This window comes from Zootermopsis nevadensis, unplaced genomic scaffold (genome assembly GCF_977971745.1).
Source record: "Zootermopsis nevadensis isolate Lab colony 2312 unplaced genomic scaffold, Znev_1.0 Znev_ptg000001l, whole genome shotgun sequence".
NCBI lineage: Eukaryota > Metazoa > Arthropoda > Insecta > Blattodea > Termopsidae > Zootermopsis > Zootermopsis nevadensis.
The window spans coordinates 19,763,893-19,781,814 of record NW_028259133.1 but is presented as its reverse complement, the minus strand read 5'-3'; the positions used below and the strand labels follow the sequence as shown (position 1 = coordinate 19,781,814).

The 17,922-nt window shown below is 38.8% G+C and overlaps 3 protein-coding genes across 9 annotated transcripts in view; 2 read left to right on the top strand and 1 right to left on the bottom strand.

The window, feature by feature from the left end:
- Window positions 1-17,922, bottom strand: part of LOC110828247 (Centrosomal protein 135kDa) — a 31,665-nt gene that overhangs the window by 2,667 nt on the left and 11,076 nt on the right. For 3 of the 6 annotated variants that reach the window (XM_087345721.1, XM_087345731.1, XM_087345742.1), the window contains 8 exons: window positions 17,650-17,765; window positions 9,318-9,443; window positions 8,743-8,896; window positions 8,169-8,366; window positions 7,846-8,022; window positions 7,307-7,509; window positions 6,235-6,366; window positions 3,873-5,731 (listed from right to left, as the gene is read on the bottom strand). In XM_087345721.1, the coding sequence (XP_087201847.1) occupies window positions 5,140-5,731; window positions 6,235-6,366; window positions 7,307-7,509; window positions 7,846-8,022; window positions 8,169-8,366; window positions 8,743-8,896; window positions 9,318-9,443; window positions 17,650-17,765 (1,698 nt within the window). In that variant the 3' untranslated portion in view covers window positions 3,873-5,139. Of the gene's footprint in view, window positions 1-3,872; window positions 5,732-6,234; window positions 6,367-7,306; window positions 7,510-7,845; window positions 8,023-8,168; window positions 8,367-8,742; window positions 8,897-9,317; window positions 9,444-17,649; window positions 17,766-17,922 lie in introns of those variants that run through there. The other 3 variants (XM_022060790.2, XM_087345758.1, XM_022060791.2) reach the window with 3 other exon arrangements.
- LOC110828253 (uncharacterized) lies at window positions 882-4,029 on the top strand. Its single transcript, XM_022060802.2, has 2 exons — window positions 882-988; window positions 2,163-4,029. The coding sequence occupies exon 2, from the start codon at window positions 2,201-2,203 to the stop codon at window positions 3,431-3,433; it is 1,233 nt and encodes a 410-aa protein (XP_021916494.2). The 5' UTR covers window positions 882-988; window positions 2,163-2,200; the 3' UTR covers window positions 3,434-4,029.
- Window positions 7,934-17,656, top strand: LOC110828249 (uncharacterized). Of its 2 annotated transcripts, none has more exons than XM_087345772.1 (5): window positions 7,934-8,028; window positions 12,012-12,200; window positions 14,872-15,239; window positions 15,716-16,065; window positions 16,695-17,656. In XM_087345772.1, the coding sequence occupies exons 2-5, from the start codon at window positions 12,033-12,035 to the stop codon at window positions 17,426-17,428; spliced, it is 1,620 nt and encodes a 539-aa protein (XP_087201898.1). In that variant the 5' UTR covers window positions 7,934-8,028; window positions 12,012-12,032; the 3' UTR covers window positions 17,429-17,656. The 2 variants fall into 2 exon arrangements, with proteins under 2 accessions (XP_087201898.1, XP_087201891.1); XM_087345765.1 differs by having other exon boundaries at window positions 15,713-16,065.

The window sequence follows — 17,922 nt, the reverse complement described above, 5'->3', positions numbered from 1 at the left end:
CAAGGTTATTAATTATTAATTAAAAGATTACATGAACTGAGGAAATAAACACAACTCAGACAACAGGAATGAAATATAGGAGCATCAACAATTCAAATATGAAGCAGAAATGTTAACCCTTGTATAAAGCATTTTCTGGACTCATCAAGTATTTAATTACACATGACTAATATTAGATATATTATTTTTATGTGGATTGTGGCCTTCTGAATTATATAATATGTAATCTTGTAAGAGATTATTAATATTCTGGAGAAACACACACCTTCCATCTTTAGGGTAGAAGCTGGTGGTATGTTCCTCTGAAATACTGGTAACTATCTGTAAGACTACCTTGTCGTGGTGGTGGGGTTCGAGTACCTCAGTAATTCCAAGAGCTACTGGTAGGGCCTCCCTAGCCAGATTGGTTGAGGGGGAGAGGTCAGACTAAGACAGGTACCCTGGTCCTCCAGGTTGGGGGTTGGTCGCAAGGCTAACAACCTTGCACCGTAAAAAGGAAGATGTTTCGAAACCTCGATCAAATCCTCGGACAGACGGACCTAACAGAGGACCGAATGGAAGAGGAGAACTGAGGAGACCATGGACCGAATACGGACCGGAGAGCCATAGGAGAAGAAGATCTGTAAGACTACATGATGTCATAACACAACCTATATTTTTACTGCTATGTAAACCTCAAATCCCACATGCATTATTTTTACTGGCAATACATCTTCAAACTTGATATTACTGTGAAGAGATGATACAATTTATAATAAAGCTGATTAATATAAAAATGTGATAAGACATGCACGTAAAGATCAAGGTCACAGAGACGACCCAAAAAAAATAGCCTTGCATCAACAATCTCCCATCTCAAGCGCTTCACTTATCACCGAGATAATAACAAGATAAGAATTATGAAAGTCATATTCCACTCGAAATCTTATATAATAACATCTGAAAATTGCTCGCCTCAGTTAGTAACTCATTTTGCTTCAGAGTGGAAGTGAGTATGTTTTACAGATGCATTTGTACTTCTAATATTTTAGTTCCTAAGTTACACTTAAAAATTACTTTCATTTCGTTTTCTGTGATAAATTAGGCCTGTTCTGATCCATAATTAATAATGTAAGTATGAATCTTTTAGACATTTAGGAGGAAACGTGGATGGGGAATTAGCCCACTGTAAGGTCTTTATCTACACAGAGCAATGCAAGAAACATATAAAATTCAGAAATGAAACTTAGGGCCTCGGTGCTTGAGAAATGCACAACATGGTCAGCACACGAGCACATAAGACATCAGCAACAGCAGGGCCACTAAGTGCAGAGTTCTGAAACGCAGTATAGTGACAGATCATTTTAAAAAAAAAGTGTTACATTAATTTTTTGTTGTAAAACATAAAATAACAACGTGCAGTTGCACAAAATCAATATTTAGCTTTTGGTGTGATGGCAATAACTGATGAATCAATGGATCGTGATGTTTGAAATTTGGTACGAAAATAGATTATAACCATGCCCACAAATTTTGAACTAAATATTATTTGTGAGTCGACAATAAAAAGAATTTCGGATTCAGTTTACGATCATCTGCACATGAGTCCTGCATGTATTCTGTTGTTTGCATTATCTAAACATGACATTAAAAAAAGAACACAGTTTGTGATATTTTAAGTTGTTTGTCTAATTAGGACAATAAATGTTTTTTCCACAAATCTTCCCTGTAATTATCAGATTAAGAGAAATATCAGCATATACTGTGTATGTGTATATATATATATATATATAATTACTGAATAGATTTTAACATATAAACGTAAAGTTAAGGCTTTCTATTTGAAACTGCAATCAATTTCTAATAAAAAAACAAAACAGCAGAGTAGAAAAACCAAAATGAATGTTTAAAGCTTACGCTCTTATTCTAATGACAGTAACAGTGGAATCCATGTCAAAATTGTTTCCCCCCACTATGACAATATAAGAAAACGTGATAACTTAATTTTCAGAACAAGTGATGTGTTCATACGCTCATAAATTTGGGGGGGGGGGGGATAAAAAAATAAGAGAAAGTATGTGGACAGTTTAAACAACGAGGTTAGCGCAAATTAGTTGTTAGAGCATCTTTTCTTTTTCTCATTAACACACATAAAACAATTTACATATATTTTTCTATTACAGGTTTTTGCCCGGATTCCATCCAACCCTAAAGTACCCTAATGCCTCAACTCAACAAACATGACTTGGAAGCTCTGTTACGCCCCACACTGGGCCAAGATTTGGCGGTAGAATCGTTCACATCCGAAGCTCTAACTCAGCCAGGAGAAAATTATGGAAGCACCATGCTAGCAATCGAAGTCAGTATTCGTGAAAGAAAAGACGACACAAGTCATAATCTGTCACTAGTAGCCAAGTTAGTGCCCCCAACTGAATTCCTTTGGAAATTATTTGACTCACCAAATACATTTTGCAAAGAAATAACTTGTTACACATCAGTCAAAATGGAAATCAATAAACTACAAAATGAAAAGTGCATCCCTAAGGATAAATTTCTCGACGTGTTTCCTAAATGCTACGGCGCTCGCACAACACTGTCAGAAGAAATTGGTGATAAAGCTGATAAAAATGCAGCAATTCTTCTAGAGAACTTAAAAGCGGCAAATTATCGTTTAGGGGATCGCAGAGTGGGGCTTGATCTGAAACACGTACAGCTGGTAGTGTCCCAGCTTGGACATTTCCACGCACTTACAGTGGCTCTCAAGATATTGAAACCTCAAATATTTAAAGACACAGTTCTGAAAGCTTGTAAACCTCATACCGCAAGCTTTGATGAGGCAGAGATGCAGGCAAATACTTTGAGACTACTGCAAGGTTTGAAGGTAATTCCTGGATGTGAAATTTACCTCGAAAAAATACAGAAAGCCTCAGAAATGTCAAATAAAACTCAACTAGATAAATCTTTACTACCACCGAGGGAGCCATATGCAGCATTTAGTCACACTGATCTCTGGGTCAATAATATGATGTTCTGTTACGACAATGAAAATAATCCTGTCGGTGTGAAATTTCTAGATTTTCAGGGTGTTGTATATCATTCACCAGTGAAGGATCTATTATTCTTTTTATATACCAGTGCAGCTGAGGGAGTCAGAGCTAAGCACCACGAAGAACTCATACGCCTGTATCACAGAAACTTCATCGACTGTCTGAAGGATATGGGTTGTGACATCGGTCCGTTTACCTTCCAAACGCTGCTGGATGAAATAGAAGAGTTTGCGCTTTCAGAGGTAGACCATGTTCTATTTATGTTGAAGCCAATTTGCGCTGATAAGAGTGAGGTACCTGAACTATCAGGAATTGACCTCGAGTCACTTTACCAAGAACCCAACGAAATATACAAAAGAAAAGCAAAAGAATTTATTATTGACTATGCGCAAAGAGGTTGGTTATAAAATGCACTGATATTTGAATTCACCCATGAACTTGTAAGCTCAATATAAAGTTTCAGATGAATCTGTTGACTGAAACATGTGACCAACAACTTCCCCCTCCCTATGTCATTTTATTATAAACGGTGCATAGAAATTCAGAAACGCAGCAAACTGACAAACCAAAAGGGAGAGATGGGTAACGGCTACTGGAATTCTATGCAGATGTATGTTTTACATATACTCCTTGGCTACAGACTATTTTATAACATTCAATTCTTTCGACATGACACGCGTATAAGTTGAGTGCATCACATACTACAAATTTTATTTAATAAATACTTGTGTAATAACTGACGACTACTATTCGACAACTTACAGTCTTATAATCTGCCACGAAATGTTAATTTCTTTGGAACAATGTGGAAAAAGCAATGGTTAGTGACAAAATATAAATATAAAATGAGACAAAATATGTTTTTGTTAATAATATAAAACACTTTACTATTTCAATACAAGAGACTACGACAACCAACATTCAGAACATGTGATGTGTTTCTTATATTCTTATGTCATGCTTCCAAGTTCAAAGTCAAATACATAAAAAAATATGCTTATTATGATGTCGCCAATTTCTTACTGCAGCTTACACTTACAATCACAGATCCGTACTGGAAGATGCTCTGTCTTCATCGTCTGTGTTCTCAATATTCAGACCTGGTATAACCACATGACTAGGTGATGAACCTTGTGAATCACTCAAGGTGACAGCCCTGTCGACATAAAAACACGATTTAGGAAACATATTGCCCTTATAACGACAAACATGAAATGGAATTCTAAATACTAATACATTTATCATATTTATTTGCACAATCTTCATAAGCAAAATAAAAATATGCGTTAGGGCAACAAGTACTTTGTAATAAGTACACTGCGGCATATGGCAGGCACTAGCAATACTTGATATTAATATAAGGATAAGACCTGTGGACTAGTGGTTAGCGTGCTCGCCACTGGACCCAAGGTTTGCGGGTTCAAACCCAGCCAAGGTCGATAAAAATCCGTGGCACAACTGCCTTCAGAGGGAAAATAAAGCCGGCGGTCCCGTGTCATGGATTTATGACGCGTAAAAGAACCTTATTAGCACGAACAAGATGTTTCATAAGCAAAATTCAGCGGCCATTTCTCACCCGAGACTTTCCTGATTCGCTACTAGATGGGTCTAGCAGACAAATCAGGACTGAGTAAAACTGTGCAGAGGAAGTGGGCACTACTCATAAATGCATGCTTCAAAAAGACAAAGAAACCTCCCACATGGGAGGAGGCCAAGGCTTGACTTCGGGCTGTCGCTCCATAGAAGAAGATAAGGATAAGACAGTATTAAATAAGATGAGAGAACATTTAGGAACAATGGAAAACTGTCATCTCTCATGAATATTCAATGAATATGAAGCCAAAGGAAGGTGAGACCAATAGAATCCAATTTTATAGTAAATATTCTAAACATTTTAAAGTGGAATATTATGAATTAAATTTGGAACTAGATTAGGCTAAAGACCTTATTTTTACTACCAGAATAAGAAATGAAAATATACATAGAATATTTTATAAAGGTCAAAAACAAATTTAAAGACTGGAAATCAATGGTGTCACAAAATCACAGCACTCCACAATGAGACCTGACCTTAAGATGAATCAGCTTTGTCCATGACAGAACGCCTTCTGACTTAGCAGGTTGCAATCTTGGTATCTGTCGGAAGTGCGGTACTGTCTCTTGCTGATACGCTTGTACTGGTTGTACTAGTCGTTCTCATCACTTCACCTTGCCATAAAACGGTGTAGTTAACAGAACATCTCGATATGGCTGGTACAGTTGATGTAAATGTTACATGGACTGTTTGTTCTCCTGATGCATTAAGCGCAATTAAAGGAAGTGAGAACACAGACTCTGGAGAAGTGACTATGATCTTCTGGTGAGGCGTAGGTGGAGAAGCTGTTTGTGTAGCAGTTGATGAATCTCTGCGAGAAATTCTCTGGGTTGTATTAAAACCTGTGATATTTGGAGACATTTCAACTTCTGCCGTCTGTCGATTTGCTACCGGACTTCTTGACGACACGCGGGCGGATGGCAGAGGGTACGGAATTGACTGACTGACTGAAGTTGTGCAGGGAAATCTTGTACTTGGCATGGAATGTGAGGTCATCACATATCCATGAGGTTGTGCTCTGGCCAAGATGCCCTTTCCACTTTTACCAGGAGAAGACGAGCTATGGGAAGTTGTGGTGATTTGGCCATGACCATTAGGAGGCCGGAGAAATCTGAGGAAGCAGTTATACAACAGGATGAGAATTCTGAAGGGTAAGGAGTTTGCAGGTAGCGTGTCGTTTTAGGGCTTGGAGGCGGTTTGGTTGCCAAAATACGTGACAGCCATACTATTTCCAGTACTACCAAGCTTGAAAATAAATCCCTAAGAGAGTATTTAGTATTTAAGGTTTCTTGGAGATGGCCGTCTTCTGGGTTGTAGCGCCATATAGTCTGGTAGAAGTCTGCCAACATTTCAGAGGTCCTTGCAGCTTGAAATGTTGGTAAACTTCTATCAGACTACACGGTGCTACAACCCAGAAGACAGTCATCTTCTATGTAGAGAGTGTTTTCAAAAGAGTACATAATACACAATCTCACCAGACCTCCTCTTGACCACCTGAATAGATCGTGAACTACGAAGAACTACGCGACACACACCCCTGACCATAAAAATTATCCTATTATTATATATGATCCTATTCAGTTCTTGCACTATGAATTAAATACGTAGGATTACCTTCTACGCTCCTCTTCCATTCGAACCCGTTCAAAGCGTTCGCTGGTTACACGCCTTTGTAATTCTGAAACCTGCTGACTCAATTCAGTAGCCTGTTTCTGTCTCCATTGCAGTTCTGATGAACTTTTATCACTACAAAAAAAGCACGCTATATTACTTTAACAAACACTGAATAAGAATGAGTATATTAAACACATGCAAAATGGCTGGCACATAGGCTGAATGTGACTGTCTTAAGCGGCCCATCCACGTACGAGTCTGACTTGCGAGTCTGGCTCGGCGAGCTTGACTCGCGAGCCGGGCTCGGATATATTTCACTGCACACGCATAGCAGACTCCCAAACTTTAGACACCCCACCCACAAACGAGTTTGGCTCGACGGAACCTGAGCCGAGCCGGACTCGCAAGCCAGACTCGTACGTGGATGGGCCGCTTAAGCATTTATCTGGCTTACAGTTATACTAAGACTATATTTCAGCAAACATGGCAATTTTAGACAGGTGTTTGCATACTGCCCCACTTAATGGTACCTGCACCTTGTCGTGGTGGTGGGGCTAGAGTACCTCAGTGACCCCAAGAGCAATGCTGGTGGTCGCATAGCTACTGGTAGGGTCTCCCTAGCAGATTGGTCGAGGGGGAGAGGTACCCTGGTCCTCCAGGTTGGGGGTTGGTCGCAAGGCTAACAACCTTGCACCGTAAAAAGGAAGATGTTTTTAAACCTCGATCAAAGCCTCGGACAGGCGGACTGAATGGAAGAGGAGAATTGAGGAGGCCATGGACTGAATACGGACCAGAGAGCCATAGAAGAAGAAGAACTTTGCATACTGACTATTCTGTGCTGCATGTCATCTCTTCGAAAATTCTCTGTTATTATGCATCATAAGATACTGACTTAATTATAATGGACAGGGTAATAGAACCATTTGGCAATGGTACTAACCCCATACAGCAGTTAAGCACAAAAAACAGCAAATTCTGGTAAAAAAATGTTATGTTATAAGCAGAAGACTTATAAAACTTTTCATATTTCATTATATGCGACATCTATTCATTCGTGCCTTGACAAACTTACAGTTTTTTCTGCATATCCGCAATCTTTTGACAGAGGCTGTTCACCTCTGCCTGTGTTCCTTGATTTGCGAGCTTCTGATCAAATGTTTCCTTGCGACATGATGACAGGAGGTTCTCGAGGGATTCAATCGATTTGCGATCCTTAGTCAGCTGTTCCTGCAGCGCTTGCTGCTCGTCAAGCAGTCGTGCCAACTCTGACTCCAGCTGATAGAGATACAGAAAACAGCTGAATCAGAAATATATATATGATATGGTTATTGAACAAGAAATTCTTTAAAAGAAGTAGACCCACAGAAACACAGGCAGAAGAAAATATCACAAATATGGTTCACATTGTTCACCAACGAGAAGATGTATGTAAGCTAAGATAAATCAGAAAATAATCATTACTAAACCAGCAGAATGAAGTAATTGATGATTATTCATATGAAAAGTAAATGATAATTTTGAATTTCATAGACGGTGATGACTGGTCTCAAAAATTGGTCAAAAGTCCTCTAATAGAGAAAAGAGGGATTACTAAGTTAGTTACGTCCGTACCCGCATTTTAATGTTGCCATTCTCGGTGACTTCATGCATTAATTTGTCTTTCTGTTTGTCCAGTTTGGTACATAAATCTCGTACCACGCCCAAGTCCTCTTCTGCGCGACTTCTTCGACACAATTCATCACGAAGTTGAGTTTCGAGATGGGCAATATTTCCTGACAATTCTGCTATCTGAAAGTAAGCTTAAAGTTACCACAAAATTATAATGTGTGGCTGATATTTAACGGGAAATGAACAAATGTTGGATCGTAGCCTCAAAATCTTCAGCACAAAGGAAGAGTCTCCTCGTTAATGAAACGAAACAAAGCAGCACAGACCTGATGTTCGTAGCCGTTTACCAGCGTATCCTTAGATTCAAGGAGCCGCTCTAGATCAGCGATACGGTCGTTGGCAACGCGCAATCGTGTCCTGGCATCTTGCATTTCTGTCTCTAGGCCGTGATTATTATTCTCCAAGGTAGATGCCTCCATGCTCAAGCTGCGGAAGTGGTCCAGCATCTCATTTCTCTCGCCTTCCTGGCAACATATTTATCACTGAACTGATCCGCGTTAGAACAATTTAGTCCGCTTACAAAACAAAAGGGATGGAGAATTCCTTGGCAATGAGCAGTCTCTTTCAGAGACACTTACCAAGTATGTTCATATTATACATTTTTTAATAAAGTCCTTAATTCGTCGCCATCTTATGTGTATGGTATAAATCTCAACGTCTGATATTTTCAGAAATTACTACTATATTAAATTGAAATCATCCCTAGTTAATATTATGTTATGAAAAGTTTTCAGTTTGCAAGTTTCAATGTAAATATCACTTGAATAAACACTTCTGGTGTCCCAATCTCATTACAAATAATTCAGTTCCAAAAAAAACAAAATCCATATAAAATTATACCTTCGTAGCAAGCATATCTTCCACTCGTCTCACTTCCGACACATATTCCTGTAACTGACGTTTCAAGTTTTCTACTTCTTGACGAGACACTTCAAGGTCGTTGTTAGCTCGTCGGCAATCTTCCGTTAGACTAGATAAGTCAGAATGAAGGCGCCTGTTAAAAGGACACAGATAATTTAATTTGAGGAAGTAGAGGCAGGAAAATAAATATATTTAAAAAGAGAGCTTACATATAATTTTATATATTGTATATGTACACACACACATTTGTTGATATTAGAATGTCTGAAAGCTGTAACAAGAATAAAACACAACGTAATGTACGTTACAAAAATGTAGTTTCTTATTATAATCATAACTGGTCCACATCACATTCAATCAATAATAATTTAAAAGATTTATTTCATTTTGAAGCCAAGTTAAAAATTAACGAAGCCATGTTTCTTTAATTTTTATGCTAGGATAATTCTGTCGTGTTCTGTTCAACAAAATATCAGCGCTTCCTAATATATTCTTCCCGATTACTCAGGAAATGCGAGTTTCTCACCGTGACGAGCTTAGAGTTTAATCCTAACCTGTTTTCAGCAAGAGCAGATGCTCTAGATTGTTCCACCATCTCCAGCTCACGCCGCAGGCCCTCTGCGTCACGTTCAGTAGATCTTACCTTCGCGTCTCTTGAGGCAATGTCGTCTAATGCAATACTATAAGAAAATAAATAAATAAATAATCTGAAGATGCTTTTTAACAAAGAAAATAACATCGAATTTGCTAGCTGTGGCTGAAATGTTAATAAATAAATATTTACAGGTAGATTCTACAGTTAAAGACTTTTTAAACATAAATTCTATGAAATTATGCAACAGATTTAATGAAAACATGCTGGATGGTGATCAGCGAGGCCATTTATGTGTTATGTAAATTGTTTCACACACAAATCACAGGTGAGATGATGACCTAGAATACGGAGAGCCAACTGAGTCATCACACACTGTGACGATGACAGTAAACCTATTTCACTTTCACTACTCGGAAGCCTTGCGAAATAATTATCACAAGGAACGTACAAATGTTATGGTGGCACATGCAAATGAAGTCTATTGCAAAAACAACTTAAGACACGAAACAGCTGGTAGGAATACCGTATTTTAGTAATGGGTGGTAAGTGATTTGTGTGTGTGTGTCCAAAACCCCGATAAAACACATGTTAAAAGATTTCTTTAAACTTCAAAATAGCTTAAAAAATCAAATTTAAATAGGAACAGGTCGATAATAACGCCTGTTCATCGACCATAGAGTACTAAATACGAATCTCTAAATTTTCAGTGGATTTTCTTTTAGGCAGCGCAGCCGTGAAGAGAACTCTGGCTTTATCGGCCAGCCGACTCGTACCTCCCCGAGACCCAAATTTTCTTTTAACGTCCACTACTGTACATGACGTATGAGAAACGCAGTCATTCAGTCGCGTTATAGCCATCATACGAGTCGAAGTTACCGATAATATAAACGCCAGTTTCATTAGTATGTCTGTTCGTTTCTCCATCTAACCAAAGTTACTGACACAACCCTGACGTATAAGTTAACAATTTTCCAGCATTGCCAAGGCTATTGGTACGCAGACTTTGATTATTCTGTTCACATAATTATCACGTGAAAAGCGATTACCAAGGTTGCCCTTTGGTTACCACAAACTGACGGATGGCGTAATTTGCAACCGACTGAAAGAGAAAGTTATTCACTTTGAGAGTATACGAACCATTGTCGACTGAGGATTCCACCGGGGTCAAGCATGTGTTGCGTGTGGTAAGACTTGAACGTAACCAAAACTCATTTTTCCAGTCGGTAAACAAAATTTTGCGACGTAAATTAACATACGTTGTGAGTCATTTGTGGTCAGCACTAATCTGTTAGAGATGCCCGGTTCTCACAGCAGTGTAAATGTCAACGCTGCCCTTCTGGGTTTGTAAGGCCGTGTGCACTTGTAGGTAGAAACCAACGCTTCGGATAAACAAACTGCCACCATCTTCAGGGGTGAATCTATTAGCTGACTTTTGCGATGCTGATGTTAATTTAATCGTCATATATTTCGGCCCACGTCTAGATATGAACAAAGCCCGAGGATTGTCAATTCAGTCACTTACAGAATGTTTAAGTTATTTCTTATATCATTATCATAATTCACGTAGGAGCGAGAGGTTTTGTATCAAAAGGAGAGTGGCAAAGATCTTTATTATGAAGCAGAGATTTTATTTACGATACAAATCAAGCCAAGAAATGGATTTAGGCGTATTAAAATTCAGGTTCCTTAGCGAATTGATTCGTAGCGATTAAATTTTCCATTTAATTAATCATTGAATTTCCTAGTGAAACGATGACCAGAATAGAAATTTTATATATATATAAAAAAAGTCAATTTAATCCATTGCAGAAAGCAATGACCGACAAATGAAAATGTCAAAGCCAGACACCGCTAACAATTCGCAGGATTTCCTGCTGCTGAGTCCAGTTTATTACAAAGGCTAAAATACACCGTGAGTCTACGTCAGAATCTGTAAAGGTTTTTTTTAAGGGATATTATTTGTGTTCCATGTTTTTTTTAAAACTGAAATATTATTTTACTGAAAGACCAAATTTCACTTTCCCTAAGTCATGAGAGAAAGTGATTTACTCTCTCTCAGAATGAACAAACTAGCGATGACTACGCGTGATCTATCATCAGTTAGCCTGTCACAAGGCGCGCTTACAATTATCATCACTGTCTAATCCCAGACATCACAGCCGATGACTACTTCTGGCCCTTTCAACTAAATAACATTTGAGAATTCAGTCCGTACCTCAAAGAAAACAGCGGTTCACCATTACAAAGTTCAGCTGGTCTAAATATTACGCGACGATGGACGTGATTCTTAATTAATTTTGACTGTAGTTGGGTTTACGTTTTAAATTAAGTTCACCATTCTAAAAAAAAGTTTTCAACAAAAATTTTAAACGTGGGATATGCATTTTGTCATACACCGATGTACCACTTTCGAGACATGTAACCAAATTAAATTTGGACTCCATGTAAATCTGTGTATTATACTTCATACGCGTATACTAAATTAATATGTACATCACAGTCTTTAAAGTGGGCCATCGATTTCAAAATCTAAGTAAAACACATTTTATACTTTCGAAGACTAATTTACGTGATATTAACGACCTCAAAACTTAACACACAAGAAGCGCACGTCTGAAACACATTTTAATCGTGTTCGTTCTCTGTGTTTCAGTTCAGCGCATTAACATTCGGTATGGCGAGTACTTCCGGTGGAGGCTGGGAAAGAGGTGGGGCAGAGGACACTAGACGGCAAGACCAGTGCGGCCTGAGCTGGCCCCAAGCAAGGCAGGAACATGCAACAAGCTCTCAAAAGTCCGAAAGCATAGCATCACTTCTGTTTCCGGATAAAACCATCACGCAGGTACGTACACACCGATCTTCAACCTTGTGAACCCTTCGTGACAGGAATTGTTGGTAGAAGTTTTCCGTCGTTCTAGAAGTGTGATCGCTTTGATCATGGAAGCAGTAAGCACCTCCGAAACGTCGGTAACATCCCAGACGACAGTCATTTTCAGAAATTTTCCTCTTTAACCGGGGGCAAAGTGGTTGGAGAGCGAAACTGATCTAGTACCGAGATTACGAATAAGTGGAGCTATACCTCCACTCGCCATACGTTTCTGTGGTGTGGTACTTAATAAAGCAAAGTGGCTATAATTTCTGTAGTGGCACAATTTTCTACAAGAATAATAAAGGCGATGTACATTGGTGAGTCAGAAATCATTTTAATATCTCAATTCCAGAGGAAATAAAACCAAAGAATATATTAATTATTAGGATGATGACATCAGAGAGAATGTGCAGGGCATGTGACACGCATGGAGGAAGACAAATGCGTACATAATTTTTGTTAAAAAAATCTTGAAAGGAAGATACAATTGGGAATTTAGGCGTTGGTTTGACGATAATATTAAAATGAATCTTAGAGAAACGGGGCTTAAATTGGCTTTGTTCTGGCACAGTATAAGTAATAAGGATGGTGAAGAGTTGTGTTTTCTTCGCGGCACGGACTGAATTCTTAAATATTATTTTCGATTTTTGTAATGGTGAAGTCGTGTGTTTTCTTCGCGGTACGGACTGAATTCTTAAATATTATTTTCGATTTTTGTAATGGTGAAGTCGTGTGTTTTCTTCGCGGTACGGACTGAATTCTTAAATATTATTTTCGATTTTTGTAATGGTGAAGTCGTGTGTTTTCTTCGCGGTACGGACTGAATTCTTAAATATTATTTTCAATTTTTGTAATGGTGAAGTCGTGTGTTTTCTTCGCGGTACGGACTGAATTCTTAAATATTATTTTCGATTTTTGTAATGGTGAAGTCGTGTGTTTTCTTCGCGGTACGGACTGAATTCTTAAATATTATTTAGATAAACGTTGTGCTTCAAAATGTAACAGGTTCGAGATTTTAATTTCTTGGTAAAAGAACAGTCGAGGAAGCCTGAAACCAAATTGTGTAAAAAAAATTTATCGCCGCTCGAAGTCAAATTTCTTTCCGGTTTTATTTCCGGCACGTTCAGAATTGTGATGTAAATAAAAATGACCAGAAAGTTAACCTCCAATAATGAGTAAGCAATAACAACTACATTTCCTTAACTTTCCCTTCAGAAAGCTGGTTGCGTCGAAGAAATTTACGGCACGAAAATTGTTATGATTAAGTAATCAGTTATATTCAGCTGTGGAGAACCATTCTGCTCAAGAAAGGTGAAAAAATGTTCACCAGTAAAATAAAAATAGGAGATTCTGAGGTCTGGACAAGGATAGACGAAAGACACAGTACGATAGCGAGTTTTTAGACCAAGCTTATTCGTACTTGTGAAACTCGGCTAAGAGTAGACGTACACAGAACTCCCAAAGCTCGTAAAATTAATTAATTAATTAAAATATCGCTTTAGGGTTAATGACTAAAACTGAAAACTTCTGAATTAGGGCAATGCTTTCTTATTTTTTTTAACGCAATCCAATGGAAGAATACCTTATATCACTGGGACCCATAAAAACATATTTTTATTTTAATCACTAAAGTAATATTTAATTTTGGAGCGATCTAATTAATTTTAAACATATTTACAAAATGGTTTTCTTCTCGCCATGTTAATACGTCACGTCTCCACTGTCAAGGGCGGTGAGTTGAACGCTGATTATTCTGTGAATCAGATTAAATCAATGTAAGTCTGAGGCCGATCTTACGAGGTACGGACTGGAATGCCATTGTTCCAGCAAACATAAGCCTATATGTGTATTGTCTTCCAAGCGCATCAACGCACGTATTTTCAGATCTGGGCGGAGGTGAAACGAGCAGCTTAGATTTATAACCCCAACTCTTGAAGTGCGGTGTTCTGTAATCGTCCTTGAGATGTGGAATGCCGCTGAGAATTTAAAGCATTCCCCACGAGACAAAAGATGCTACAATGAAAAAAAAATCACCTTTCCCCCATCCCCCTTGAGTTGCCCTCTGGATATCTTTACCAGTACTAGCATAAAGATTTTTCCGTCGGTGAATTTCCAAACAATGCAATCGTGTGACAATGGCTACACGATTAGTTAGCGGTCGTCGTCATAACAATAAAACAAGGACTGTTACGAAACCAACAAGTAGAAAGGGAGAGTGTTTTTTTTTCCATCATGGCTGCCTCGAAGCAATTTCATCGACTGTCTCGCAACCAACTGGAATAAACGTGTGAAAGTCTACACGTGGTTGTCGTTCATATCAAGGCTTCTTAATGTTTCTTAACTTGACAGGCTCACCGAGAGGTCGAAGTGCCTAGTTACTTATTTGTTGTTTACTTAACGATACTTATAACTCACACTATATAGCCCAGAATGATTTTATGCTTAATGAACTGTGAAGGATGTGGAAGGAAGCGGTCATGGCCTTATTTGAGATAATATCCCGGCTCTTTCATCTGAGGGACGGAGGAAAACCACGATGGCCGGTCACCGGGCGGAGATCTGAACCGGGGACCTCCCACATAAGAAGCAGTTTCAACCACTCGGCCGTAACACATGTAAAGTTGAGATTGATATCTGTTGATAGGGCATGCAGAGAAGTGTAACGGCAGGTTCTCTGTTCCTGATCTGTACCATGTGCGCGCAAGCAGCAGTGCTGCCACCACCATGGGCAGATCCTGTTCGCAACCCATGCGCAGCCCAGCCCGGTGGATGGCAATTGCTGTTCTGGCCACAAGATGGACAGTGCTACAGGATATTTCAACAAGGGCCGCCCTGTCCGGAGACGATGGAACTTGGACCGGGAGTGAAGGGAGATGTAGAATGTCGATGCCCACCAGGAATGGCCCAGTTATCCCGAGATGCACCGTGCCATCCACTCTTTAAGCGAGGACCATGTCCTAGCGGGCAGTACTTTGCGCCTGTCCCAGACAAGCCAGGAACATTTAGCACAATGTAATCTTGGAATTTATATAAAGTTATTTAAATTTTATGTTACAGAATATATCTTTGTTATGCATTCTTTGCAGAAAGAGCATAAAATGAACATAAAGTAGAAGGTTGTGTCATCTGTCCATCTATCTGAATGTTTCACCTCCAAAATTAATGAATGAATTTCAATTAACTCTTGTATCGTGGATCTACATTACAACTTGTCAAAATTAATTTTTGTATTAGTTAAATAGAAATCCTACTTTACATAAATTTCAAATCAGACATCATTAGTTTTCTTCAAATGCGGCACCATATAAAAATTGGCAAAAGGCATAAAAGACGGAGCTCATTATCATCTACTCGCAATATTTGTTCACATAGTAGATTTTTATGGAAATAAATGTAGGTTCCTGGTAACGCAACTTCAAAATACACTCAATTTTGGTTAATCTAATTACTTCTGTAAAATATAAAACAAGTTCTACTTATTACAGCAGTGACAATGTGCGGTTAAGGCTGGGAACCTGCCGCGAGCCCGATCAATGCCAGGAGACGGATCACGTGTTTTGGGCCCGAGACGAAAGCTGCTATCCACGACACACGAGGGGTCCTTGTCCAAAGGGGGAGATTCTCACAGCCACTGGAAGCAGCAGAATTGGGGAATGCAAATGCAAATCTACGGGCGAACTTGGGCAATATTACTGGGCTCCAGGTGACAGCTGCCACGAGCACTTCACGCGAGGGCCGTGCCTAGAGCCGGGAACGTTATTCCTACCCGGTGGTCAATGCGGCTGTACTGAAGGTCTTCCGCATTATAATGCAGATACAGGACTATGCTATGAAATTGGTGAGAGATTTTTTTGTTTATGGCTATTATTCAAGATTTTATATTTTGATAGACATTTTGGAAATTTTTTGTGAGGAATATAACTAGCTATAGATCAAGTCTTCAAGAACTTTGGAGTCATGGTCAGCAGTTCAAAAATTGAAGTCATTTACAGTGAGAGGGCGACAATATTTTTAACGCCCTGTTCGTGAGATCTACAAAATTTTCTGAAAACCAAGTCACGGCAGTATAACCTTTACAAATAGTGCGGAGAAATTACACCACTGCCAAATTTCAGATTAGGATACATATGCGTCTGTTTTAAAATCATTATTTGTTCTCTTGAAAGTTTAAAAAAAATTACTGCAAAAGAGTCAACTATACATTAAGTAATCAGTCAGTTAATATAGTTTAATCTGATAAAAAGAAGTTATTTTGGATGAAATTATTACCAAAATATATACCGCCTTCAGTTATCATTCACTATTCAGACAAAGTTTGTAAAAAAATATTATATTTTATGAAATATATCCTTATTTATAATTTCAGAATTACGTTTACGGGCTAAAATTATATTTCTGTATATCACATTAAATTCGGTTAATTATTTAATTCGTTTTATAATAAATTGGTGCTTACATTTTCTTCAGGTGGAATTGGACCGTGTCCTCCGGGTCATCTGTTTGCGTTACCAGACGACAATAAAGAAATTTCAAATTCCACAAGAGCGATGTGTAGATGCAAGGAAGGTCATGCGCTGTGGTCAGAAACCGGAGCCTGCTATCGCCTGTACACGCGCGGACCTTGCCCCACGGGACAGTTTCTAGTTAATGCAACTAGTTGCGTACCGATCCCTTGCCGGCAGGGACGGCTATATTTCCCCGAGGAATCAAGCTGTTACAAAATTGGCACTAGAGGACCTTGTCGGCCACATGAAATTGTGCTGTTTGAAAATTCTGTACGACCATCCGTGGACGGGGTATCTTACAGAGGAATGTGCGGATGCTCAAGAGAAATGACAGATGAATCGGCTCAGAATCAGTGCCGTATGACATACGACGAAAGCGAGGTTTCAAAAACGGAATGTGACTCGAAAGGAGGAATGGTGAGGTTGAATGAAACGTGTTACTTACTTTACACGACGGGGCCATGTTCAACGGGTCAGTGGTTAGTGCCGGTACGAGAAGGTAAACAGTGGTTTGAACGAGTCGGATGGAAGAAGAAACTCAAGGCCACGTGTGAATGTAGGCCGGGATATAAACTTGTTAAAACAGCGGTCAGCAGAGACATTAAAACGGGGAGTGCCATTTATACCGAACAGTGCCAGTCGCCATCTGTCACACTTGCGCGTTTTCTGAATCAGAACTACTACGCACAAGAGTAACATTCAAAAACCAAGAACCTTGCTCAAGAGATGTTATCTACCTGCCACTTTGCACTCAAAAAAGATACTGCGTATACCGAGTCTGTCCGTCTACAAAGGACACATTCTGCACCCTCAAAGTATCAATATTACTCGTACATCTATTTTATTAAAACTTTAAATATGAACTTGTGTTGAAAATCTACAACTGTAAAACAGAAATGGTAATTCATGCTCCTTACCTTAATTTATTTCTTGTTTCTGCTAGCAATTCCTCCATCCTCGATAACTTGCCTTCTTTTGCCTTTAATTCCTGTTCAAGCATTACTGCCTTTTCTGTCTTGTTGTCAATGTTTATCTGTAACAGAAATAGCATAACATTTGACACTGCAACATAAGTCACAAACTGTTTAACCCAAACTTATGTAATAAAAAAATTACTTTTGAAAAAATCAAATTTCTTGGGTGTATGGAGACAAGTGACTTAGCTATATGGTAATTGATTATATCTGATG